The 27365-nt window shown below is 43.8% G+C and overlaps 1 protein-coding gene across 1 annotated transcript in view; it reads right to left on the bottom strand.

Moving 5' to 3' along the window:
• Window positions 1–1572: 1572 nt before the first annotated feature.
• Window positions 1573–27365, bottom strand: part of LOC111957009 (voltage-gated inwardly rectifying potassium channel KCNH2-like) — a 71401-nt gene continuing 45608 nt past the window's right edge. The window contains exons 7-16 of the mRNA XM_070436685.1: window positions 8634–9053; window positions 7996–8392; window positions 7458–7657; window positions 7036–7288; window positions 6231–6424; window positions 5963–6068; window positions 5431–5712; window positions 4497–4695; window positions 3982–4177; window positions 1573–3111 (exon numbers count right to left, since the gene is read on the bottom strand). Coding sequence (XP_070292786.1) covers window positions 2737–3111; window positions 3982–4177; window positions 4497–4695; window positions 5431–5712; window positions 5963–6068; window positions 6231–6424; window positions 7036–7288; window positions 7458–7657; window positions 7996–8392; window positions 8634–9053 — 2622 coding nt within the window. The 3' untranslated portion in view covers window positions 1573–2736. The remainder of the gene's footprint in view (window positions 3112–3981; window positions 4178–4496; window positions 4696–5430; window positions 5713–5962; window positions 6069–6230; window positions 6425–7035; window positions 7289–7457; window positions 7658–7995; window positions 8393–8633; window positions 9054–27365) is intronic.

Below are 27365 nucleotides of genomic sequence, written 5' to 3'. Positions count from 1 at the left end.
TAGAAAAATACACAAATACCTCCACCCAGATAATCACCTGAGCTGCAGTGTTCCCGTCAATTGTAATTATTCATAATTTTACTTACCCTATGTTTTCTCTTTTTTTATCCGTTTGTTAATTGTTGTCGTGAATGTCGCTGATCGAAGTCTGTTCTACCTTCTCGTACAGAGCACTTCACTGACAGCTGAAAATCAGCCCGCCTACTTCACCACGCTCAGCCTATTACAGTCGAGAAATGCTGCCGTGTTACGTTTGATTCTCTGTTTTTGACGCAGAGATTGTCAGAGCAGCACATAATTCCCAAACCGTTTCTGTGTAGATGCCGCCCACATCTGTTGAAGGACAACTCAGCCGATGTGATTGTACAAAATTAACTATCATCCATTTCTCCATTCTTGAGACGAGATTTGGCCAATCATTTACAGTAGACAACAGTTCTATATACTGTATGGGCACAATACGCACTGATTGGCTACATGGAGGCAGTTCTCAATGCCGGACACACACGCGCAACGGGGGCGTGGCACTTTGCAGCTAGTCTCGCTTTCAAATCTATGCAGGGATATTTTACATTCTGTAGCTTCTCTGTTCATCCTCACAATGGAAACACAGCCTGGCCTGTCTCACTCAGCTCATTATTATGACATCTAATTGGTGTTACAGGCTCATGTGTAACTTTAGCCTACTCTACTCAGGGATTAATGGTCTGCTGCTTTATCCTTGGGCATAGTGCCCTGACCTCAATGACACTAATAAAAACCTGTCTCTCCCAGTTGAGGTAAAGAAAGTCAGACCAACCAGGTGTTAGATCTAAGACCATGACTACCGCCATCCATTCAGATTCACTTGCTGTCCTGTAATGTAGTGCTTTCTATAAAATTAAGAGATTACGGTCTCATTTGATTTGGTAAATATATAATCCCTAGCAGATTTTTTTATTTCACCTTTATTTAACCAGGTAGGCCAGTTGAGAACAAGTTCTCATTTACAACTGCGACCTGGCCAAGATAAAGCAAAGCAGTGTGACACAAACAACAGAGTTACACATGGGATAAACAAATTAACCCAGTGTTGGACCAGTCAAATCTAAAGGACCTTTCATCTATAGGCAAACTGTTGCTGTTTATTCATAGGCCTATGCTGGTCACCCTCTGACTGGTTTTAGGGTTAGGACTATATGATCCATGCACTATGATTTAATATCCCTGTCTATAAATCGTTTCATCAAATGAGGCTGGTGGTCAGCGATAAATGAAGACAGGGACATTGTAATAGCTGGAATGGAATGATAAATATATTTTACCTCTGCAATTTCAAAAGGGAATCTCAGGACATGATAGTGACCAGACGTTTTATGAGGTATTGTAGATTTGCAGAGGCCTAAGATCCAGATCAGTATTGTGCTTTTATTTGAAGTATATACATGTCATGAATTCATATCTTCCCACTAAAAGTGAGATTACTCATGTTTAGTAAAATGCACGTGAACAAACATGCAATAAGACATGTGCATTGGCCTGTTCAATTGACCATGTTTGAATAGTTTCAAGGTATGACCATACACAAAACAATGCATTTATTGTTCATCTTTTTATTCATGAGTAGTATCCAACTGTTCATTATCAAATATACATCAAGCTACACAGTAACTCTATTCAACTGAATCAATAAATACTGTACCCTGACCCAAACCTCCAAACAATAATAGTTCAGATTTTTTACAATATATCCCTACATAACAAGCTACTTTTCCTGCAGTAATCTATTTCCCAGAACTGGACAGTAACACACTATAACAGTATAGGTAGGGTTAATGGTACTATTCAGAATGACAATTAAGCAATAATCCATAATGATATGTTCTTTAAATATATTTCCAAGAAATCATTCAATCTAAATATTTTTATCAAACAAGAGATACAACCTAAACTAAAATGTTCTAACACATACAGGTCCTGCTCTTCAATGATGTGTAAACATTGTCATTACACTTGGAGTTGCTTGTTACAGTAACTGAGTAGTCTGTCTTCTGCAGAGAGAAGGAGAATTGAGGCCCAGGTGGCACGCTTGCATCATGGAATATTGCTGTGGTCTGACAGATACTACTACATTCAGTAGATTAGGTCATAATTCTGTGATCCTCTGCTGGCCTAGGATTGGATATTATGTTGTTCAGCGCGCACGCCATCTCATTCAACATCTAGACTAACTCAAAGACAAAGGCGAGAGGATACCACACAATGATAACAGAACAGAAATGTTTTACAGTTTGCATATTGCTTGCTAATTCAGTTCAGTAATTTAAGAATTAGATATGGATGCCAGAATTCATTTCTGTTACCCATTGAGCCAGACAGATGTTAGAGCAAAATCAGTAGACTAATGAAAATTAGCAGCAGCTCTCCCATCACAACTCCACGAGACAGAACAGAGTTCTGTTAGTCAGCTAACACTTAACCCATACACGGTGACAACAAGGACATATACAGCAGAGACAGATATTGACTAACAAGGACAAATATGTTTCCATATACAATACTGCAAATGGTAGCATAAATCTGTGAAAAGTGATGCTTTGAGGACTTCTATGACCAGAAAATAATTGTATCCATGCACAGGACATTTTATTTCACGGGCAGAGAGGGAAACAGTTTGGATATGTTTTTGTTTGAGTACCTCTCATGACTCCATGTCCAGAAGCAGGGAGATAGTGTTACACACACACTGTTTGGCCCCTAACTCCCAGGGTCAGAGCTGTATCTGTGTGCAGTAGTCCAGGGGCTCTCCAGGTCCAGAGCTGTGCATTTCCCTGGCAACGAGAGCCTCCGTCGGCCCTCTGAGGGGTCTGACTGGGCCAATCCTGTCCCTGGCGCTGAGAAGTTCCCATGGTTGACTAGGCTTAAGGGCTCAGTATCTGTATGGATGGACAAGCCCAGGGCGCGATGCTCTGGGTGGATGCTGTTGCCAAGAGGCAGAATCTTGGGGAGAGGGTCTAAGACTGGGGTTGGCTCCAGGACTCGGGTTGGCTCCAGAAGACACAGCTCCACTGCACTGTGGAGAGACTCACAGGACTTGGAAAGGCTGTAGTCAAAATCTGTTTTGATCAAGAACTGAGGTAGAGAACAAGAGAGAGGTGAGAAGAATCAGATCTACAGTACACAACTACAGAATAACTTCTCAGAGTGAACATGTAAACGTCAAAGTGGGATTATTGGTTGATATACAGTAGGCTAGACAAGACACACTGAGCAGTTGTTTCCTATGGATCCAGACTAGTGATGATGGTCCTAACAAACTGATCACCTACATCCAGAAAGGTTAGACCAGACAATCCCTTGGGCTTAGTGGATTTCCACTCAACATTCAAATGCTACAGTATTGGCGTCTTTAACCCAATGCTTTCACAAGAAAACATTTTTCTGTCCAACCAATGTGCTGCTATCACACTGATGACACGACCTCAACTGTCAGTAAATCAACTGCCCTAAATCAATAACCAGGTTAAATCTACACTGATAAAAAATATAAATGCAACAATTTCAAAGATTTTACTGAGTTACAGTTCATAAGTAAATCAGTCAATTGAAATAAAATTAGGCCCAAATCTATGGAGTACACGACTGGGCATTGATGCAGCTATGGGTGGGCTAGGCCCACCCACTTGGCAGCCAGGCCCACCCACTTGGCAGCCAGGCCCGCACACTGGGGGGCCAGGCCCAGCCAATTAGAACAAGTTTTTCCTCACAAAAGGCCTTTATTACAAACAGAAATACACCCTTTGAGAGAAATACGCTTTTTGTGCATATGGAAAATATTTGGGAGTTTTTATTTCAACTCATGAAACTCAAGGGACCAACACATGTTGCGTTTATATTTTTGTTCAGCATAAATACAAACATTTGGAAGATGTGTCCATCAGTCAAGAAGCACCTTTGCTTGGATGGTGTGCCCCGTTGCAATATGTGGTATACATACAGTACCTGTGAGAGGGAGGCCAGGGTCTCCGAGTCCAGCGGTGAGACCGGCTGCACCAGCCTCTCTGCAGGCCTCAGGGTGAGGGAGGGGGACGGTTCAGGGGGAGAGGACACTGTGCTGTAGGCCGGGGGCACCAGCACCATCTGTCTCTGGAGCAGCTGCATTATGGCCCCGATGTCTGTGGACATCCGTGACTCCATCCTGAGTGATCACAGTAGAATAGTCAGACTACAACCACAGCTAAAGTAGCATAGGCCACAACAGTAAATGGTTATTTGGGTCATCTCATTATCCCGCCGTTAAAGGGAGACAGCCTCCCAACACCAAAGGTTCGGCAAGTCATTGGTTGCAACCCAAATGGAACCCTATTCCCTACATACTGTAGGGCTTTGGTCAAATCACTGCACTATGGGCCCTGGTAAAAAGTAGTAAACTATATATGGAGTAGTGTGCCATTTGGGATACACCCAAGAATACACAACCCAAGGGTTCACTCAACATTGACCGAACATTCTCCGACCTGTTGAGCTGTCTCTGCAGCAGTTCCAGCCTGTTCTCCAGCTCGCTGCGCTGCCGTCGGCTGATGTTGCTCAGGACAGCGTGGAGAGGGGGAGGAGGGGGAGTGGAGGGCAGGCAGTGGCAGGTCACCTCCTGATACTGCTGCTGTTCTCGGCTCTCCCCCCAGAAACTGAAGATGTTGGAGACGCCTGAGAAAGCCCCTGATACAGGGGAGAACAAGGGAGGTTAGACAGACAGCTAGTCCAGCTCATATAGCATCTATCAGAAACATACAGTATACTATACTGTTACGTTCCCACAAGAAACTCAGTCGCTCACAACAAAGGGAACTAACAAAGAAAAATCACTTTAACAACCAAAATGAAACAGGTGAGGTTCTAGGAGGGGTTCTGAAAAACACTCATGGGGGTGTCCACTGAAAGGTGACTAGCAACAACAACTGGAACCTAAAAGACACCCACCATGAGCGGCCACTAAATTTGCCCAAGAAGAGGCAAACAAAATAAAAACCCACCCCCAAATTAAAGACAGGAAACAAACCAAAAAGTGGAGCAAAACAAAAACAGGGAAGATCAGATAAAGGATTGTTTGTCTAGACCTCAAATAGGTAGTGCCAACTAAATGTGTTGTCTCGCAAGACAACTGGAGCACTGGGCCAGCCACTCTTAAATAGCATCCCTCTAACGAGATGACCAACCAGCACACGTGTAATACAGACTGACTAACGAGGTGACACCAATCGATGCGCCCCACATTCTAAAGTCCTACCTTGAAATATTACATGGAAAAACCAAAGCCTGTAACAGCACTGACATGAATAGCAGCATGCTCTGCTATTATTGTGGTGCAACAAATTGAGAAAAATAACACCACTCAGATCTAACACAAAGACAAAGTTTTTTTTTTTAAATAGTGCTGATGGAGACATGGTCTACCTGAGAGAGGATTGCAGGTATTGCCAGTCTTCTGGTTCATCTCATCCTCCACCGCACTACTGATGTTGAGGATGGTGGTCTGACTATGGGGGATCCCTACTAGTGAAGTTGGTTGTACAGGGCTGGTTAACACTGACTCCTCATCTTCACTGGAGTAAAAAGGAGAATAGGCTGAGCTCATCAGGCCCTGAGACTCTGTGTTCTGCCCATCTCCCTGTGCTCTGGAGCTCTGGCCTCTGGCCCTGCGGACATGTCTCTGGGATGGATTGGTTTCCTCTGCCTCTGTGAGGAGAGGCATAGAATGCAGAAATAGGGTTTGTCCTTCTGACCAGGGCCCATAGGGTAATACACTATACAGGGAATAGGGTGCACATTGGGACGCACCTATAGAGTGGATAGAACAGACTTGTCTAATTGAAGCAAGTGTGATTAATGCAAATTGAATGGGTTTACTAAAATCAAACTGAAATACACAAAATGATCTAATCTAGCCGTGTGCTACCCAGAGTACTTGACTAACAGGGTACCACACCTCTGTCCGAGCTGCAACTGAGGGACCGTTTTTGTCTGTGAATACGACAGCTGACTCCACAATGATCAGAGTCCTCACTGCTCATTGAACCAGCTACCGTGGCAGCCTGAAAAAAATATTAAAGTGAGAAGTTATAGAATGATTTATGTAGTCAAATAACTTAAATTCAAACAATCAAACTCTAAGATAAGAGAGAGTAAATTCCCCTGAATGACATGTTTCTAGCAAGGCATTCGAAACAAAATTCTGTAACAAAAAGCCAACTCACATCCCGGAGGTTGAACGTGATCTCCAGGTTACCCCAGAAGTAGTCAGAGAACTCGGGATACATATCTAGCACCTCCAGCATGTCCTCCCTGTGGATCTTATGGAGGTCACAGTAGGTCAGAGCCCTCACGTCTGCATTGGACTTCCCTGGACAGGCATACAGGTTAATGGGCTCTCCGAAGATGTCATTCTTACCTGCAGGGGGAAAGGAGAGACTGTTTACTGGATGCACAGGAGAAGATACATTGATGATAGCATATCTATGGATACATTATGTGCTTCTGATATTGTGGATATTCAGAGACAATGTGTTAATAATTCATATCTAATTTACTTTTTCTATGTTCATTTATAGCGATTTACAAGGTTTCTGAGTGAATGTGCTCTCTCATATTCTTGTGACTAACCCATAGCAACCACCAGGTGAGGCTGTTCGACTAAACATTGTGGAGGGCTATAAGGGCATATCTCAAGGAGTGGAGGAGATGAGAGAGACTGTTAAAAGCCTCTGCAACAATATATCAAATCAAATAAAAATGTATTTGTCACATGCGCCGAATACAACAGGTGTAGACCTTACAGTGAAATGCTTACTTACATGCCCTTAACCAACAATGCTTTTAGAAGTGTTAAGTAAAAAATTGAAAATAAATCATGTAAGTAACAAATAATTAAACAGCAGTAGTAAAATAACAATAGCAATATGTACAAGTATATATATACAGTACAGGTTGAAATCCACTGCAAGCCAAGTCAAGTAAATCTTTATTGTGCCATATGGAAATGCAGTTTAGATGATATCCTACCCAGGATGGCCACCACCACATCCCCTCTCAGGATCTCTATGGAGCCACGGGAAATGAAGTAGAGGGCTGAGATGACGTCACCGACATGGACCAGGGTGTCGCCTGGCGGGGCATGGGTGGTCTTAAACCTCATGGCCAGGGCCCGCAGGCAGCCCTTAGTGGAGCCTTTGAAGGCCTTACAGTTCTGCAGCAGGGTGCGGTTGAGGTGCAGGCAGATATCAGCCTGTAAGCACTCTGGGAAGCCCTTCAGCACCTGGACAACATAGAGGAGCGGAGACACATCAGCTGGTTTGTCTTTGTGTCCACCACTGTGTGTTGCCTTTTTACTACTTAAATGTGTCCATTTCGCCACACTTACATGACCAAAACAAGTAGCGGTGTGTGTGTGCATGTGTGTTCGCACAAGTGTGTTTATGACTCACAGCATTCATATCAATGCCGTTAGTGTAGGACCAGGCATGTTGGAAGTACTCCTCCAGCCGCTGCCTCAGTGGGTTGGGGATCTGGTGGAAGCGGATGAACTCTCGAACCCGCAGCATCTGGGTGTGGTAGCGAGCCGTGCCGGAGTACAGCCGCTGGATGATGGCTGACACGTTACCAAAAATGCTGGCATACATGAGAGCTGTAGACACACAGAGAGAATAGAGGGGACTGAGGCCAAAAATAAGCATGTACTCCCCCAAAAATAAGCATGTAAAATTATAATGCTAGAAAAACATGAAGATTTTGTGCCTGTAATCAAAATGTAGTGTTTTATATTATTAAATAAGATACAATAAAATGAACATAATCTTCCCTGGGGAAGAATTGCCTTGGACAGTGGACACGAGATGTGGCTGTCCAATACGTCCAATACACATAATACTTACATTCCCCATCCATGTCATGTGTTAACAGTAACATAACCTGTGTATTAAGCAATATTTATTTGTGTATTGAGGGTTTATAATTGGGACTTACAGCCAATGAGCATTACACAGATAGAGAAGATCTTCTCAGAGTTGGTATTAGGTGAGACGTTCCCGAAGCCCACGCTGGTCAGACTACTGAAGGTAAAGTAGAGTGCTGTGACATATTTGTCCCTGATGGAGGGACCTGACCCTGGTATAGTCTGATTGTAGGGCTTTCCGAGCTGGTCCCCCAGAGAGTCCAACCAGCCAATCCGGGCTGCTCCTGCACGCTCCACGTTACCAATTGCGTACCAGATGCAGGCCAGCCAATGAGCGATGAGGGCAAAGGTGCACATGAGGAGGAAGAGGACGGCCGCTCCGTACTCAGAGTATCTGTCCAGCTTCCGAGCTACGCGCACCAATCGCAGAAGCCGAGCAGTCTTCAACAGGCCAATCAGGGTTGTTGTCTTAAAGGGTACAGGTAAGAAATATGTCCAACACAGGTCATTCACACATGCAGAACACCCAGCCATACAACCAAGCTCTTTAGATTATAATCACTGTGTCAGTTTACTTAGGAAAGAAGAAAGAAATATTTTTTACAGGAAAATCTTGCACAGGCTCTTAAAACAGACGCTCGTAGCAGCACTTAGGTACAACAATGATACTATTAGGGCATTAAAAACCACTCCACCCAGGTCTCCTCACCTCTTCTCCAGAGCGGTATATGAGCAGGTCAAAGGGGATAGCCGCCACCATGTCTATGAGGAACCAGCCTTTGAAGTAGTGCACGGCAATCCGCTGCGACTGGCTGACCACCTCGTCGTTGGTGTTGACGTATGTCGTCCTGAAGTTGATGACGATGTCAACGATGAACATGATGTCCACGATGAGGTCCACCACGTTCAGTGGAGAGCAGTAACCACAGGTCTGCATGGCTGCCTCCTCCTGGTCACTGAGGAGAAAGGTCGCGGAGTAGGGTGTGAAGATGGCTGTGTAGATGACCAGGAGCAGGATGACCCAGTCCCACACTGCCTTGAAGGGGCTGTAGTGCAGGATGGTCCATTTATGGATGCGGGGGGTCTGGAGCTTGTACTCTGGTAGGACATCTGCACCTAGTGAGAGGACCTTGGGAAGGAGAGAGAGGAGATGTGTAATGAAACTGAAGATCGAAAGGTGAAATTCTGTCGAATTTGATGACCAAGAGAGGAACCTGTCCTCTAAACAGGGTGTGAATGTCATTATTTGTTTCATTTTGGACAATTTTATCTTTTTTTTTTTTTTTTTTTTTTTTTTACTTAAGGCCCACATGAGATTTATGTCATACGAATAGGATGGGAGCCCCCATACATAAACAGTAGATGATTGACAGTAGCCATTAGGCTTCAACACAATCACAAACCACTTGTTCATTATAGTGCTTGAAACGGTAATGGAGCTCATGAAAAACTGTATGAAAACTAAATTCCAACAATTTGGTCATGGTCTGGTAGGATCTAATTTTCATATGATTGATTATGGCCATTTTAGACTAAACTTCCTGAATGTGTTTGAGTAGGAATATAGCATGTTGTGTATGTGGGACTGGGAAAAGTCAGTTTCTTGTGTAGTATGGTTTATAAATCACTCTTGTTACATATTGAAATCAAGATGAGAGAGTGTCCGACCTGTGAGTGTAAGAACCGACGCTGGAGATGAGAAGCAGGTACGGGGAGTGGAACATTTAATATAGCACAGACATGGAACCGGACAGGACCAGCGTCAGAAACAGGTAACAAAATGACATACGAACATTAATGAGGAAGCGGGGAATAGAGCTGGGGAACAGACAGATATAGGGAAGGAAATAACACAGGTGATTGAGTCCAGGTGAGTCCAAATGATCGCTGATGCACGTGACGAGGGAAAGAGGTGTGTGTAATGCAGGGCAACCTGGCACCCTCGAGCGCCAGGGGGGAAGAGCGGGAGCAGGCGTGACAGTGAGGGCCCTAGTCAGTGTGTAACCAGTGACTGGTGAAGAGGAGCAGGTGGCTCCAGCCTTTAGGCCCAAAGAGAATATGACAGACGAAATCTAAGAACTGTACACACAAGTTGACAGCTTCTTATAAATATCAAACCTCCTCCTTGCACCAAAATATGAATGGAAATTAATGACGAAGATATGCCATACATCCTCTGCTACTTCATGTGTTCTTACTTTCACATTTTTTTTGTTATTGTATCTTCAGCTAAAGCATCTTGAATCACGTGACCGGCATTAGCCCTATGATTTGTGGCTCGTCTCCTTGTGTGATGTCTGTCACGCCCTGACCATAGAGAGCTGTTTATAATCTATGTTGGTTGGGGTGTGATAGTGACTAGGGTGGGTCATCTAGGTGATTAATGGTTTATGTTGGCCTGGTATGCTTCCCAATCAGAGACTGTTTATCGTTGTCTCTGATTGGGGATCATATTTAGGTAGCCATTTTCCCCATTGTGTTGGTTGGATCTTGTCTACAGTTAGTTGCCTATGTGCACACCAGTAGCTTCATGTTTCGTTTGTACTTTTGTTGTTTTGTTTGGTGAGTTTCTGTTTATTAAAAGATGTGGAACTCTACGCACGCTGCGCCTTGGTCCGATTACTATGACGAACGTGACACTGTCAAAAGCAGGTATAGAACATCACATAGTACTCGCCTGTCCAAAACACAACACAGTGTACAGTACAGTGCATTCCTGTCTGGGAAAAATTTAACAATGAGACAGTCAGAAAGTACTTAATAATTCCAATCAAGCCCCTGCTGTTCTGTTGTTCCTCTCACCAAACTCTCTCCGGCCTCTCAATCACCCATCAACACCCAATCAGAACTCACTCAAGTATATCTGATGGTTGGCCCTGTCTGGGAAACTGCTGGCCAAAACTAATGATTCCACTGTCTATTACAGAACTGTAAATCCGTCAAGTACCTAACTGCCAAGTGAATTATTCTCCATGATAGAAAGTGATTTCAATCATTCCTTTAAAGTCTATTAATCCACTGTAGGCCGACAGACTGCTTCACACATAGCGTACACATGCAAAGACTCTGAAAGCCAGAAACACGCAAACATGATTAACTTACATTATCATTAGATATTTCTCCTGCTCATTACGTATCAGTCGGAATGAGAAATTACAGCACATCCGGAACAGGCAGCAAATAGCTAGCTAGCAAATTAATTACATTTTAGCTTGAACAGAGAACATCAAACTTTCCCCACCCACAGTAATGAACATAACAGCAGCACTAAGGCTCTTGCTATCGACAACCCAGTTGAGAAGTAAGACCATTTTTTATTCATGTTTCTATTCCTGTATCTGGGCTATGACGTATCCTTTCATGACTGGGAGTGTGATTTACTGGAATATGGGCAACTTTTTCGGTCACCAAAGTGATTTCCATGTTAATTATCAGTTGTGAGAAAAAGCTAATTCCACAGGATTTTCATAAAACATTGACATGTTAATATACTGATATTTGATCATTTATATTTTCACTCGTGTCCCCCTAGCCTAAACCATAGGGCTTACCCTGTCTCCCTCATTTCACAGCCTCCCAACCTGCCACAAACTCCCTCTCTCTAACCTCCTCCCCACCTCCCTTCACCTATCTGCCCTTTCTGAGAGTCACGGACTATTTCCGTCCAATAGGCCAGGTGTGGGAGAACCAGCAGGACGAAAAGTAAAGCAAAGAAACTTGTTCAACAGCTTCAAACCCAGAGTAGGCAGTCATTTCCCCTCGTTCCCCTCAAAGGAACCCCTCACACCAGCAAACATTGTCATAGACATCATGCCACGGGACAGGCAGCAACAAGGCTCCCCGACCTCAGCCCAGCACCAAACCTGCATCCCTCCCAAGCCTCCTGGTCCCATCGTCCTGACAGGACACTGATGTGATCCTCTCTTCCAGAAGTGTCACCGTTAACAAATACCCAGGTACCTGGTGGCAGGTCTCCCTGAGATGTTTTCTTTAGTTCCACCACCATCAGCTCTCTTCAGATCTCTGGTTACTCTCTGATGTCTTGGTGTTCAGCTGAAATCAGCTCTCCCTCCTCTTGCATAGTTTGAATATTCTACTTTGTACTCCAAGGAGGACAAACGCTCCTGGGATCCTCCAGGGAATTTTGCAACTGGGACATGTACTAAATGCGTTGCAACTGGGACAATTGATTTGTTACGGGTCGTGTTCACTAGCACATGGTAAATTGCAGCGTGCCGCTTAGGCTACCCAGAGTGGCTCGCTTGTGGGTGTGCTGGCAGCATTTGGTAGCATATAGCAGCACGTTTGATTGTGCGTCAAGAATACAGCATAACAAGTTTGTATGAAGGTCTGGTTAATAGAAGGGTAAAGAGTAATTGTCATGGTTCCACCTGTCACCAAAGGGCGGCAGAGATCGTACTAGAGATATTAACGCCACTCAGGTGTGTCCTATTTACTCATTAGGATTTCCGTAAAAAAAGGAGTCTTTTCTTTTGTCCTTTGCAGGAGCTTGAATTGGTTACTGTGTGTGTGGTCGTTTCCTGAGTGAGGTTTCCAGACTTAATGGTTGTTGTTAGTCTAGTGTACTGTGATCCTGCGGCAACGGTTTCTCAGTAAAGTGTTTAACCTTAACCACTGATTCCTCGTCTGGTCTCTTCTCTGCGCCTGGGTCCAACCTCATCACGTCACAGTAAGCTTTTGCCTTAACATGGACCCAGCAGAGATCACCCAGATCAAGAATGTTGTAACCCACCAAGCAGCAAGAACAACTCTCCCAAATATCAAAGATCCTCTGGGCACTTACAGACTCCCTACAACCACAGTCCAACCTCAAGCCAGGAGGAGTAAATGCCCAAGTCTCATCGCCCAGTGCTACAGGTGTCTCCGTAGTTCCTCCAGGGAACCTGCACCAGGAACCCAAGATCCCAGCCCCCAAGCGGTATGACAGCCACCTGGGAGGTTGCAAGGGGTTCCTTACTTCGTGTTCTCTGGTGTTCGAGCTACAGTCCTCATTCCAAACCGATCGGGCCATGATCGCCTACATCATCTCTCTACCCTTGGGCAAGGCCCTGGCGCGGGCAACGGCGGTGTGGGAACAGTAGCCACCATCCTGCAGCTCATTATTAGCCTTCACTGACAAGCTGCGACGAGTCTTCGACCACCCAGGCGGCGGACGAGAAGTGGCCAGCCGACTGTTCAATATCCGCCAAGGGGCCAGACCAGTGGCTGACTTCGCCATTGAGTTCCGCACTCTCGCCGCTTTCCACCAGGGTTTGTGTAACTCCATAAAGGATGAACTGGGAGAGGACCGCGAGTCCCTTATAATGCTGGCAATCAGGATCAACAACTTCCTCCAAGAACGCATGAGACAGCGCTTTTTTATTTCTTTCTTTTTTTATACTTTGTTTTTATTGTAGGAACACAAAGAAAGTACAAATAAAGTAAAATAAAATAACAAAAAAGATCTGGCAGTTACAGTGCACGTCATACCTTCATCATCATATCATCATATTAGTTATCGGCATCTTTGAATTAGACCTTTTCCAAGTACAAAACCCATTTTTCCCAGTAATCCTGACCTCTCTCCTGTTGAGTTCTTAAAGCGAAGGTCATACGCTCCATGTGGTGTATTTCTTCTACAATGTCTATCCATTGTGTCACTGTGGGAGGGTCTTTTTGTAGCCATTTCCTAGTGATAGCCTTTTTACTGGCTGCCAGTAGGACCTTCAAGAGGTACTTTTCTCTATTGTGTAAGTTATCAGGTATTTCACCCAAGTACAAAGAAATGAATGTTTGTTCTATGTCAAATCCCATTATTTTTCCAATGTTAGATCTTATTTCTCCCCAGTAAGTTTCGATTGCGGGGCAGGACCAAAAGATATGAGAGTGGTCCGCCCTCAATAGACCGCATTCTCTCCAACAAGGGTGTGGTGAGCCAGTCTGTTTTGATTTCAGTTTAGGTGTTATGAAGAAACGTATAACATTCTTCCAGCAGAATTCTCTCCATGATCTTGAGTTGGTGGAGCTTTGTTGAGTCTCTAATATGTTCAACCATGTTTCATCAGTTATTTCAATGTTAAGTTCCTCCTCCCATTTCTTTTTAATATAGTTTGTAGAATGTTTCTTTGAGGATTGAATACCCAAGTAGAGATTTGTTACTCCCCAAGTTGTATGCGTTAGTGAATACTTGGATTAATTTTGGAGGTGCTCGAGGGTCAGTCACTTTTATCTCCCTTAAGAAATAGTGTCGGACTTATAGGTATCTGTAAAAATCTTGTTTATCCAAGCCATGTTTTTTACTTAAGTCCTGGAAGTTATCTAGGTCCCCATTCCTTATAATTGTACTGAATGATGTGATGCCTTTCTGCGTCCATTGTTTAAATCTGCTCTCCTGAGTTGCAGGGATGAAGCTGGGGTCGTATGCGGGCCAACTCAGCAGTTTGATCTCTCTGTCTAAATTATTTTGCTTAACTACCCTAAACCATGTCTTCAGAGAGAAATTAATCGACTGATTTTGTCTATTGTATATTTCTTTTACCATGTCCTTATTTCCCAAAACTGACTGTATGGGTATCTCTGTCAAAGTAGTCTCGATGTCTTTCCATTTGGATTCGTATTCTGAATTGCACCAACAAACCAGGGGTCTCAATTGGGCTGACACATAATAATCTTTTAGGTTTGGTAAGGCCATACCCCCACAGTTTTTTGGTAATTGTAATGTTGTATATCTAGTTCTTGGTCTCTTACTGTTCCAGATAAACCTTGATATCCGTTTATCCGATTCCCTAAACTGTTTAGGTGGGATTTCTATGGGCAGTGATTGGAACAAATACAATAACCTCGGCAGGATGTTCATTTTGATTGTTTCAATTCTACTACTAAGATCTAAGGGAAGTGAGTTCCACCTGTCTAGGTCATCATATATTTTCTTGTTGATGTGATCGTAATTCATGCAATAAAGTTTGGGTGTATCTTTTGGTAGGTATACTCCAAGATATTTAATGGATGAAGAGGTCCAGGTGAAGTTATACCTACTCTTCAGCTCTTCCTGTGGGGTATAATTATATACCAGGGCTTGGGTCTTGTGTACGTTAAGCACATACCCTGAATATGTTCCAAATGTTTGTAGAACATCCATCAATCTAGGTACACTTGAGCCTGGGTCTTTAAGGAATAACAGAACGTCATCAGCATACATGCATATCTTATGTTCACTGTCTCTTATTGTTATTCCCTCTAAGGTTGGGTCCTGTCTTATTGCCTGTGCTAATGGTTCGAGATACAAGGAGAAGAGCGTGGGTGAAAGATCACAGCCTTGTCTTGCCCCTCGCTCTAATTTTATCGTTCGTGTCAAATGTCCATTTATCTTTATTCTAGCGGTCGGACATGAATACAGTGTTTTGATGCACTGTATCACTTCTTTGTTGAAACCAAATCTTTCCATAACTTGGAATAGGTAATCCCATCCCACTGAATCAAATGCTTTTTCTGCACCTAGACTGATTAATATTGCACTTGTCTTATTCTGAGTAATGTGGTCCATGACATGTAGTGTTCTCCTTATATTGTCCTGTGTCTGCCTATTTTGTATGAAACCAGTTTGATCTCCGTCAATCAATTCTGGGATTATGTTCCCCATTCTTTTGGCTATTATTGATGCATATAGTTTATAATCTGTGTTAAGAATTGCGATAGGTCTATATGAACTGCATTCTTTCTTATCTTTACCCTCTTTTGGGATTACAGATATGATGGCCTCTCTCCATGACGGTGGGAGACCCCCCTCCCTCAGAGTCCAGTTAAAACAGGCCTTAAGTAGAGGTGCTAATTGTTCTCTGAAGGTCTTGAACCATTCTGAAGGGAAGCCATCAGTGCCTGGAGACTTGTTGACTTTTTGTTGAGATATTGCTTTATTCATTTCTTCGGTGGATATTTCTAAAGTTAGTCTATCATTTTGCTCTGTCCCAATTGAGGGGAGATCAAGTGAGATCAAAAAGTGCTCTATTGTCTGTGCATCTGCCTTCTCTGGTTGCTTGTACAGATTTGTGTAATACGATTCAAATGCATTCTGTATTTCATCTAATTTGCATGTGATCTTTTTTGTTTTGGGGTCTTTTATTTAAAAAATTGTATTCTGTGCTTGTTGTGTGCGTGTGTGTGTATTTATGTATTATATTAAGTATTGTGTTTGTATTTATATATTATATTAAGTATTGTTGCAATTGTCATTATTACAAAAATGTGTATTTGTGTATGATATATATATACAGTATATATATTATTATTATATATATTTTTTTAAATAAATCGTCCGATTAATCGGTATCGGCTTTTTTTGTCCTCCAATAAATCGGTATCGGTATCGGCATTGAAAAATCATAAGCGGTCGACCTCTACTCTCAACTGTATATTTTTTGCATGACTCGCTATGATGTTATAATCACTTACATTTGCTTTCATCCTAGTATTTTTGTCAGCCATTTTTGCTGAAGAAAGTCTCCAGCCTTGGGTCGTATAGTGTCAAATTCATAATGGTAACCTGTCGCTACTGGTGATTTGCATAAAGTTGAGAAAAGTTTAACTTTTTCACTGTCTCCCACGCCATCTTCGCGCCGCCCAAAGGTCCCCCGCCCTCTCCGCTTCTCACCTCTTTCCTTCCATTGAAACTGAATGGGAAGCAGTGTTTCACCGCGCAGCACTGCTTGCTAGTGAACACGTGGTATTAGTAGACTACAGGACGCCCAGTAAGTGCACAGGTGTGTTTCTTACGTTAGGTCTAGATACGGTCTGATGCAGAATGGAAAAGGTATGACCCCTTCTGCCTCTAAAAGAGAACAGTGGAGAGAGAGGGGGCAAAAAAGAGCGATCAAGAGAGTGTGCCGGGGCTCACCTTCTAAAAGAAAAACAACAGGCTGTGGTGAACATGATATGATACAGAGGAATGGAACACAGCCGCAAGTGACACCATAAGTGTCATGTGGAAAAGGAAGGAGGGACTAAGAGAAAGAGAATTGAGGAGAAGTAGAGCATGATGTCAGAGCAAATCAAATCACGTTTTATTGGTCACATACACATATTTAGCAGATGCTATTGCAGGTGTAGTGAAATGCTTGTGTTCCCAGCTCCAACAGTGCAGTAGTATCTAACAATTCACAACAATACACACAAATCTAAAAGTAAAATAATGGAATTAAGAAATATATTAATATTAGGACGTGCAATGTCGGAGTGGCATTGACTAAAATACATTAGAATATAATACAGTATATACATATGAAATGAGTAAATCAGTATGTAAACATTATTAAAGTGACTAGTGCTCCATTATTAAAGTGACCAGTGATTCCATGTCTAAGTATATAGGGCAGTAACCGGGTGGTAGCCGGCTAGTTATGGCTATTTAACAGTCTGATGGCCTGGAGATTGATGCTGTCTCTCGATTCCAACTTTGATGCAGCAGAGCAGCAAATAACATACTCTTATTGCTGGGTATTTATTGAGGCAGAAACTATTATCCCTCAGCTCATTACATCTGTCCAGGGATACTGCTAAGTACTCTGCACAGCTGGAACTAATGTGGGTACAAGTTATACTGTCAGGCAAATGACATGGGACCCAAATAAGCCTGTTACTAAGGCTACTGCTACTACTGTATTACTAACCACTGGTACTGTGCTACAGCATTGGAGTATTGAAGTATTGTTACTACAGCCTATTATATTATTATTAGCCTGGTCCCAGATCTGTTTGTGCTTTTGTCAACTCCATTGCTATCATCGTCGAGCCAAATGCAATTCCATAAGCAGTTGGCAAGAGAGCAGAAACAGAGGGCCACCCTGCCTAACTTAACTACAAATACTACTGCAATGACAGTTGTAAACTACACCTGTACTTCTTGCTGTTGTCTTACTAATCAAATCAAACTTTATTTGCTACATGCGCCGAATACAACAAGTGTAGACTTTACCGTAAAATGCTTACTTACAAGCCCTTAACCAACAATGCAGTTCGAGAAGAAGAAAATATTTACCAAGTAGGCTAAAATAAAAAGTAATAATAAAAAGTAACACAATAAGAATAACAATACCGAGGCTATATACAGGGGGCACTGGTACCGAGTCAGTGTGCAGTGGTACAGGCTAATTGAGGTAATCTGTACATGTAGGTGGGGGTGAAGTGACTATGCATAGGTAACAAACAAACAGCAAGCAGCACTAGTTTACGGGGGGGTGTCAATGGAAATTGCCCGGGGCGATTTTTATGAATTGTTCAGCAGTCTCATGGTTTGGGGGTAGAAGCTGTTGAGGAGCCTTTTGGTCCTAGACTTGGCGCTCCAGTACCGCTTGCTGTGCGCTAGCAGAGAAAAAAATTCTATAACTTGGGGGACTGGAGTTTCTGACAATTTTATGGGCTGTCCTCTGACACTGCCTATTATATAGGTCCTGGATGGCAGAAAGCTTGGCCCCAGTGATGTACTGGGCCGTTCGCACTACCCTCTGTAGCGCCTTACGGTCAGATGCCGAGCAGTTACCATACCAGGCGGTGATGCAACCGGTCAGGATGCTCTCGATGGTGCAGATGTAGAACCTTTTGAGGATCTGGGGACCCATGACAAATCTTTTCAGTCTCCTGAGGGGGAAAAGGTTTTGTCGTGCCCTCTTCACAACTGTCTTGGTATGTTTGGACCATGCTAGTTCGTTGGTGATGTGGACACCAAGGAACTTGAAACTCTCGACCTGCTCCACTACAGCCCCGTCGATGTTAATGGGGGCCTGTTCAGCCTTTTCCTGTAGTCCACGATCAGCTCCTTTGTCTTTCTCACATTGAGGGAGAGGTTGTTGTCCTGGCACCACACTGCCAGTTCTCTGACCTCCTCTCTATTGTCGGTGATCAGACCTACCACTGTTGTGTCATCAGCAAACTTAATGATAGTGTTGGAGTCGTGTTTGGCCACGTAGTCGTGGGTGAACAGGGAATACAGGAGGGGACTAAGTACACACCCTTGAGGGGCCCCAGTGTTAAGGGTCAGCGTGGCAGATGTGTCATTGCCTACTCTTACCACCTGGGGGCGGCCCTTCAGGAAGTCCAGGATCCAGTTTCAGAGGGAGGTGTTCAGTCCCAGAGTCCTTAGCTTAGTGATGAGCTTTGTGGGCAATGTGGTGTTGAACGCTGAGCTGTAGTCGATGAACAGCATTCTCACATAGGTGTCCTTTTGTCCAGGTGAGAAAGGGAGGTATGGAGTGCGATTGAGATTGCGTCATCTGTGGATCTGTCGGGGCGGTATGCAAATTGGAGTTGGTCTAGGGTGTCCGGGCGGATGCTGTTGATGTGAGCCATGACCAGCCTTTCAAAGCACTTCATGGCTACCGACGTGAGTGCCACGGGGCGGTAATCATTTAGGCAGGTGACCTTCGCTTCCTTGGGCACAGGGACTATGGTGGTCTGCTTGAAACATGTAGGTATTACAGACTCGGTCAGGGAGAGGTTGAAAATCTCAGTGAAGACACTTGCCAGTTGGTCCGCGCATGCTTTGAGTACGCGTTCTGGTAATCCACCTGGCCCAGCGGCTTTATGAATGTTGACCTGTTTAAAGGTTTTGTTCACATCGGCTACCGAGAGCGTTATCACACAGTCATCCAGAACAGCTGGTGCTCTTGTGCATGCTTCAGTGTTGCTTGCTTTGAAGCGAGCATAAAAAGGCATTTAGCTGGTCTGGTAGGCTCGCGTCACTGGGCAGCACGCGTCTGGGTTTCCCTTTGTAGTCCGGTAATAGTTTTCAAGCCCTGCCACATCCGACGAGCGTCAGAGCCGGGGTAGTAGAATTCAATCTTAATCCTGTATTGACACTTTGCCAGTTTGATGGTTTGTCTGAGGGCATAGCGGGATTTCTTATAAGCGTCCGGATTAGTTTTCCGCTCCTTGAAAGCAGCTCTAGCCTTTAGCTCGATGCGGATGTTGCCTATAATCCATGGCTTCTGGTTTGGATATGTAGCTGATGACTGAGGTGGTGTGTTCCTCAATGCCATTGGATGAATCCCGGAACATATTCCAGTCTGCGCTAGCAAAACAGTCCTGTAGTGTCGCATCCGCGTCATCTGACCACTTCCGTATTGAGCAAGTCACTGGTACTTCCTGCTTTAGTTTTTGCTTGTAAGCAGGAATCAGGAGGATAGAATTGTGGTCAGATTTGCCAAATGGAGGGTGGAGGAGAGCTTTGTATGCATCTCTGTATGTGGAGTAAAGGTGGTCTAGGATTTTATTTTCCCTGGTTGCACATGCTGGTAAAAATTTGGTAAAACTGATTTAAGTTTTCCTGCATTAAAGTCCCCGGCCACTAGGAGCGCCGCTTCTGGGTGAGCCTTTTCTTCTTTGCTTATGGCCTTAAAGAATTGGTTGAGAGCGGTCTTAGTGCCAGCTTCGCTTTGTGGTGGTAAATAGACGGCCATGAATAATACGGATGAGAAGTCTCTTGGTTGATAGTGTGGTCGACAGCTTATCATAAGGTACTCTACCTCAGGCGAGCAATACCTCGAGATTTCTTTAATATTAGACATCGCACACCAGCTGTTATTGACAGAAAGACACACACCCCCACCCCTCGTCTTACCAGAGGTAGCGTCTCTGTTCTGCCGGTGCATGGAAATTCCCGCCAGCTCTATATTGTCCGTTTCTTCGTTCAGCCACGTCTCGGTGAAACATAAGATGTTACAGTTTTTAATGTCACGTTGGTAGGATAATCTTAATAGTATGTACGTCAGCAAGGAGAATGGAAGGCATTGGGAGTTTACTCGCTCGCCTCCGGATTCTCAGATGGATCCCCGATCTGCGTCCCCTTTTCTGGCGTTTTTTCTTCACGCGAAAGGCGTGGATCTGGGCCTGTTCCAGTGAAAGCAGGATGTCCTTCTCGTCAGACTCGTTACAGGAAAAAGCTTCTTCCAGTCCACGTTGAGTAATCGCTTTTGTCCAGAATGTCCAGAAGTTATTTTCGGTCATAAGAGACGGTAGCAGCAACATTATGAACACAATAAGAAAAAAAATAAGTTACACAAAACGCAAAAAAATTAAATAAATTGCACAATTGGTTGGGAGAATGTAAAATGTCAGCCATGTTCTTCGGCGCCATCTTTTACTACTAGTACTTATTGTGTTGTTGATGGTAATGTTTGTGTTATTCTTCAGTAATTACTCATAATTAGACATGTCTTCAGAGCAGAGTTCTCATAACTTTGTTGAGTCTAGACAAACACCACATCACACTATTAGAGGAAACCATGTGTAAAGTTCCCTGCAGCAAAGTACAGCATCCTTAAATGCTGGATGCTTGACTATCTTGTACCACTGAGTCTCCTCTTCTCATATGTTTGTTTGCGCACTTCACAAATGAGTAACAAGTGGATATGTTGTCAGTATCTGTTTCCTACCCTCAATTGCAAACTGAAAATGAACATTTCAGTTCAGACTGCATCTTGCTATACCTCTCCAGTGCTCTTCCTACAGTAGATATTGATGGATTATTTTGCTCTCTGTTGATTTCATCCTAAATTGAAAATAAGTGATTTGGGGACTTTGGGGGTTCGGGAGATGGATTCAATCAGCATCTCTACAGAGATTTGTCATTCTGACTGATGGTTCCGAGAATGGAACCACCAGTCAACCGGATTCATGTCACCATGCCTTATTAATCACAGCTCGACACCTCCTCTCTCGGTCCTTAAGCATCTCCAGGCCAGATGAGTCAAACCCTGACTCTCCCCTTGAAGCAGGTCAGAGTCCTTGGCAGCCATCCAATAGCAAGAGGGATGGGGCCTTCATCTGCCTCCAACCTCATCAACACTCTAGATTAGTCCAACCAGCTGTAACAGTGCATGACCTAAAGTGCACCCAACGTCTGTGTCCCAAATGCCAATCCTATTCCCTATATACACCGAGTGTAACAAAACATTAAGAACACTTTCCTAATATTGAGCTGCACCCTGTTTTGCCCTCAGAACAGCCTCAATTTGTCAGGACATGGACTACAAGGTGTCGAAAGCGTTCCACAGGCATGCTGGCCCACGTTGACTCCAATGCTTCCCACAGTTGTGTCAAGTTGGCTGGATGTCCATTGGGTGGTGGACCATTCATGATTCACAGGGGAAACTGTTGAGTTCCTAATGTGTGGTACACTCAGTGTAGTGCACTACTTTTGACCACAGCCTTATGGGCCCTGGTCAAAAGTAGTGCACTAAAGGCGTAGGGTGACATTTGGGATGCACCCTGAAACAGATGATCCCCCATTCTACTTCAACATTCTATGCCAGCAAAGACCTGACTTGGGTTCTCGTGAACAGCGCTACCCTTGTGAAAATATCTTCTCCCATTCTCCTTTACAAAGTGCCGTATCATTATGAGTCATCAGAGGGAGGCAACAGTGGACTGGGTTTATTCAGACTCACAGAGCAATAACAGTAATACAACAAGTTAGCTTTAGCCACTCTGTTATTGGGCAGATTTTATGAGTGACTTCAGATGTGGGAGACTGAAGTGTTATTCTATTCTGTTCTATAAATGTTCAGTATCTGCACTCTAGGTTTCTGATAAACAAATCAAATTGTATTTGTCACATGCGCCAAATACAACAGGTGTAGATTTTACAGTGAAATGCCAACTTACAAGCCCTTAACCAACAATGCAGTTTTAAGAAAAATAAGTGTCAAGAAAGTACTTACTAAAATCAACTCAAGTTATTTAAAAAAAATATTTAAAAAATAACTGAGAAATATCTAATAATTAAGGAGCAACAACAAAATAACAGTAGAGAGGCTACATACAGGGGTACTGGTACAGAGTCAATGTGCGGGGGGCACAGGTTAGTTGAGGTAATAGGTACATGTAAAGTGACTGAGTATGTGCATGGATAATAAACAGAGAGTAGAGGCAACGTAAAAATGGGGGGGGGGTGACAATGCAAATAGTCCAGGTAGCCATTTGATTAGCTGTTTAGGAGTCTTATAGCATTGGGGTAGAAGCTGGTAAGAACCCTTTTGGACCTAGACTTGGCACTCCGGTACCGCTTGCCATGCGGTAGCAGAGAGAACAGTCAATAACTAGGGTGGTTGGAGTCTTTGGCAATTTTTAGGGCCTTCCTCTGACACCGCCTGATATAGTGGTCCTGGATGGCAGGAAGCATGGCCCCGTGATGTACTTTGCCGTATGCACTACCCTCTGTAGTGCCTTGCGGTCGGAGGCCGAGCAGTTGCCATACCAGGCTGTGATGCAACCGGTCAGGATGCTCTGAATAGCGCAGCTGTAGAACTTTTTGAGGATCTGGGGACACATGCCAAATCTTTTCAGTCTCCTGAGGGGGAATAGGCATTGTCGTGTCCTCTTCAAGACTGCCTTGGTGTGTTTGGACTATGATAGTTCATTGGTGATGTGGACACCAAGGAACTTGAAACTCTCAACCCGCTCCACTACAGCCCCGTCGATGTTAATAGGGGCCTGTTCGGCCCGCCTTTTCCTGTAGTCCTCGATCAGCTCCTTTGTCTTGATCACATTGAGGGAGAGAATGTTATCCTGACACCACACTGCCAGGTCTCTGACCTCCTCTCCATAGGCTGTCTCTTCGTTGTCAGTGATCAGGCCTACCATTGTTGTGTCGTCGGCAAACTTAATGATGGTTTTGGAGTCGTGCTTGGCCATGCAGTCATGAGTGAACAGGGAGTACAGGAGGGGACTGAGCACGCACCCCTGAGGGTCCCCATTTTGAGGATCAGAGTGGCAGATGTGTTGTTACCTACCCTTACCACCTGGGGGCAGCCCGTCAGGATGTCCAGGATCCATTTGCAAAGGGAGGTGTCTAGTCCAAGGGTCCTTAGCTTAGTGATGAGCTTTAAGGGCACTATGGTGTTGAACGCTGAGCTGTAGTCAATGAATAGCATTCTCACGTAGGTGTTCCTTTTGTCCAGGTGGGAAGGGCAGTGTGGAGTGCAATAGAAATTGCATCATCTGTGGATCTGTTGGGGTGGTATGCAAATTGGAGTGGGTCTAGGGTTTCTGGGATGATGGTGTTGATGTGAGCCATGACCAGCCTTTCAAAGCACTTCCTGGCTACAGACGTGAGTGCTACGGGTCAGTAGTCATTTAGGCAGGTTCCCTTGGTGTTCTTGGGCACAGGGACTATGGTGTTCTGCTTGAAACATGTTGGTATTACAGACTCGGTCAAGGACAGGTTGAAAATGTCAGTGAAGACACTTGTCAGTACACGTCCTGGTAATCCGTCAGGCCCTGCGGCCTTGTGAATGTTGACCTGTTTAAAGGTCTTACTCACATCAGCCACGGAGAGCGTGATCACACAGTCATCCGGAACAGCTGATGCTCTCATGGATGCTTCAGTGTTGCTTGCTTCGAAGCAAGCATAGAAGTTATTTAGCTCATCTGGTAGGCTTGTGTCACTGGCCAGCTCACGGCTATGCTTCCCTTTGCAGTCCGTAATAGTTTGCAAGCCCTGCCACATCCAACGAGCGTCGGAGCCAGTGTAATACGATTCAATCTTAGTCTTGTATTGACGCTTTGCCTGTTTGATGGTTTGTCTGAGGGCATAGCGGGATTTCTTATAAGCATCCGGGTTAGAGCCCCGCTTCTTGAAAGCGGCAGCTTTACCCTTTTGCTCAGTGCGGATGTTGGCTGTAATCCATGGCTTCTGGTTGGGATATGTACGTACGGTCACTGTGGGGACGATGTCATAGATGCACTTATTGATGAAGTCAGTGACTGACGTGGTGTACTCCTCAATGCCATCGGAAGAATCCCGGAACATATTCTAGTCTGTGCAAGCAAAACAGTCCTGTAGCTTAGCATCTGCATCATCTGACCACTTCCTTATTGAGCGAGTCACTGGTACTTCCTGCTTTAGTTTTTGCTTGTAAGCAGGAATCAGGAGGATAGAGTTATAGTCAGATTTGCCAAATGGAGGGTGAGGGAGCGCTTTGTAGACGTGTGTGGAGTAAAGGTGGTCTAGAGTTGTTTTCCTCTGGTTGCACATGTAACATGTTGGTAGAAATTAGGTAAAACAGATTTACGTTTCCCTGCATTAAAGTCCCCGGCCACTAGGAGTGCCACCTCTGGATGAGCATTTTCTTGTTTGCTTATGGCCTTATACAGCTTGTTGAGTGCTGTCTTTGTGCCAGCATCGGTTTGTGGTGGTAAATAGACAGCTATGAAAAATATAGATGAAAACTCTCTTGGTAAATAGTGTGGTCAACAGCTTATCATGAGATACCCAGCCATGAGAAACCCAGCCAGCTATATGTTATTCATGTCATCGTTCAGCCACGACTCGGTGAAACATAAGATATTACAGTTATTAATGTCCCGTTCGTAGGATAGTCTTGATCGGAGTTCATCCATTTAATTATCCAATGATTGCACGTTGGCTAATAGGACTGATGGTAAAGGCGGATTACTCACTCACCGTCAGATCCTTACAAGGCATCGCGACCTACGTCCCCGATATCTCCGTCTCTTCTTCATGCGAATGACAGGCATTTGGGCCTTGTCGGGTGTCTGAAGTCAATTCTTCGCGTCCGACTAGTTAAAGAAAAAATCTTTGTCCAGTACGAGGTGAGTAATCTCTGTCCTGATATCCAGAAGCTCTTTTCGGTCATAAGAGACGGTGGCAGAAACAAAATAAGTTACAAATAACACTAAAACACACACACAATAGCACACTTGGTTAGGAGCCCGTAAAACGGCAGCCATCTCCTGCGGCGACATCTTAATGGACCAATGTTGGATACCAGCTGAAACATAAAAAAATACATAGCATACACTAAAATCCGCTCATTAACGACAGTACAGATATAGGATCTTACATACATTTGTAGTGTATTTTAGGCTTAAAAAGGTCTCTGAAGTTTGTAATTTCCACTTTAGCAATTTCTCACTTGATTTTCCCTTACAGTAAAATGTATCAACCTCTACAAAAATGTCCATTAATTATAACCCACATGTCCTGTTGCTGCAGGATCATTTTCCTGCTGTAGCAAACTGGCTCAAATTAAGATCCTACATCTGTCCGCAAGACAATATAATTACTAAATTATATTATACCCAGTGCTAGGGGATTGACATAACTTTGCAAATTATTACTGACATACAGTAGACGATGAACAGGCTATTGTAAATGAGGGAATAGTTCCAACATCCAAACCTCTATTTGTCCTTTTGTGGTAGAAACTTCTAGTCACAGTAACAAGCAAGCACCTCTGCTTTACCGCACAGCACAAGGGAAGCCCACTTACCCAGCCTGAAATACATCTCCCCGCACAAGGGCCCCTGGGACATGGGATGCCATTTGACATTTGCCTGATGGAGTACAGTGTTCAAGCCAAGGGCACTGTTTTGGCAAGATGGATGTTGGTGCCTTGAGAGGGGAAACTCCCCTTCAGTGCACTATGTGCTACATATACTTAGTTAGATGAGCTCTTTGGTTATCAACACCATAACCTATCTGTGTCTCAAAGTATGGAGCTTACTATGATGAACCATTACTATAACTAATCTCATGAGACCCATTTTGCTCTTTTTTGGACAGCAGGCAAACATTTATATTTTTTCACCTTTGCGAAACATTGCTGGATTTGTTTTAAATTCACCAAGCTTTGCAGCAAGAGGCTTGTATTCTTTCTGATAACACTATGGATAGATTAATGGCATGCAGAAGATACAACTAAACACTGACTCTCGCAGACTTACGACACTCAATTCCAGCATGTAATGATAGCAGTATCTGTTTACCACATCAGATTCCTCTGAGGAAGATGGTGCCATTAATACAGGTAACGAGTAGAGGACAAAGGAGCCTCTTAAAGAAGAAGTTACAGGTCTGTGAGAGCCAGAAATCTTGCTTGTTTGTAGGTGACCAAATACTTATTTTCCACCATAATTTGCAAATAAATTCATTAAAAATCCTACAATGTGACTTTCTGGATTTTTTTTTCTCACTTTGTCTGTCATAGTTGAAGTGTACCTATGATGAAAATTACAGGCCTCTCTCATCTTTTTAAGTGGGAGAACTTGCACAATTGGTGGCTGACTAAATACTTTTTTGCCCCACTGTATATATATATATATATTTCCACACTATGAGGTTGGAATAATAATGTGCAATTGTGAAAATGCTGATAATGCCCTTTTAGTGTAAGAGCTGTTTGAAAAGACCGCCTGAAATATCTGCCTGTTTTGGTGGGATGGAGTTTCACCAGGCGGAAAATGAGTTAATAGACCAAAAAGAAAGAGAGTTCCAAACCACTCTGAGGAAGACGTCAGCTTGACGACGAAACTTCAGTCACCCGTTTGCATCGTGCATAATGGATTAAAGTGAGCTAAAAGAAATCAATCGCTCCTTTTTTGTTGTTGAGTGCTCCAACTCCTTTCTACTTCGTATTGGTCATTTTGGAAG

This window comes from Salvelinus sp. IW2-2015, linkage group LG32 (assembly GCF_002910315.2).
Source record: "Salvelinus sp. IW2-2015 linkage group LG32, ASM291031v2, whole genome shotgun sequence".
NCBI lineage: Eukaryota > Metazoa > Chordata > Actinopteri > Salmoniformes > Salmonidae > Salvelinus > Salvelinus sp. IW2-2015.
This window is presented reverse-complemented; position numbering and strand designations above follow the sequence as displayed.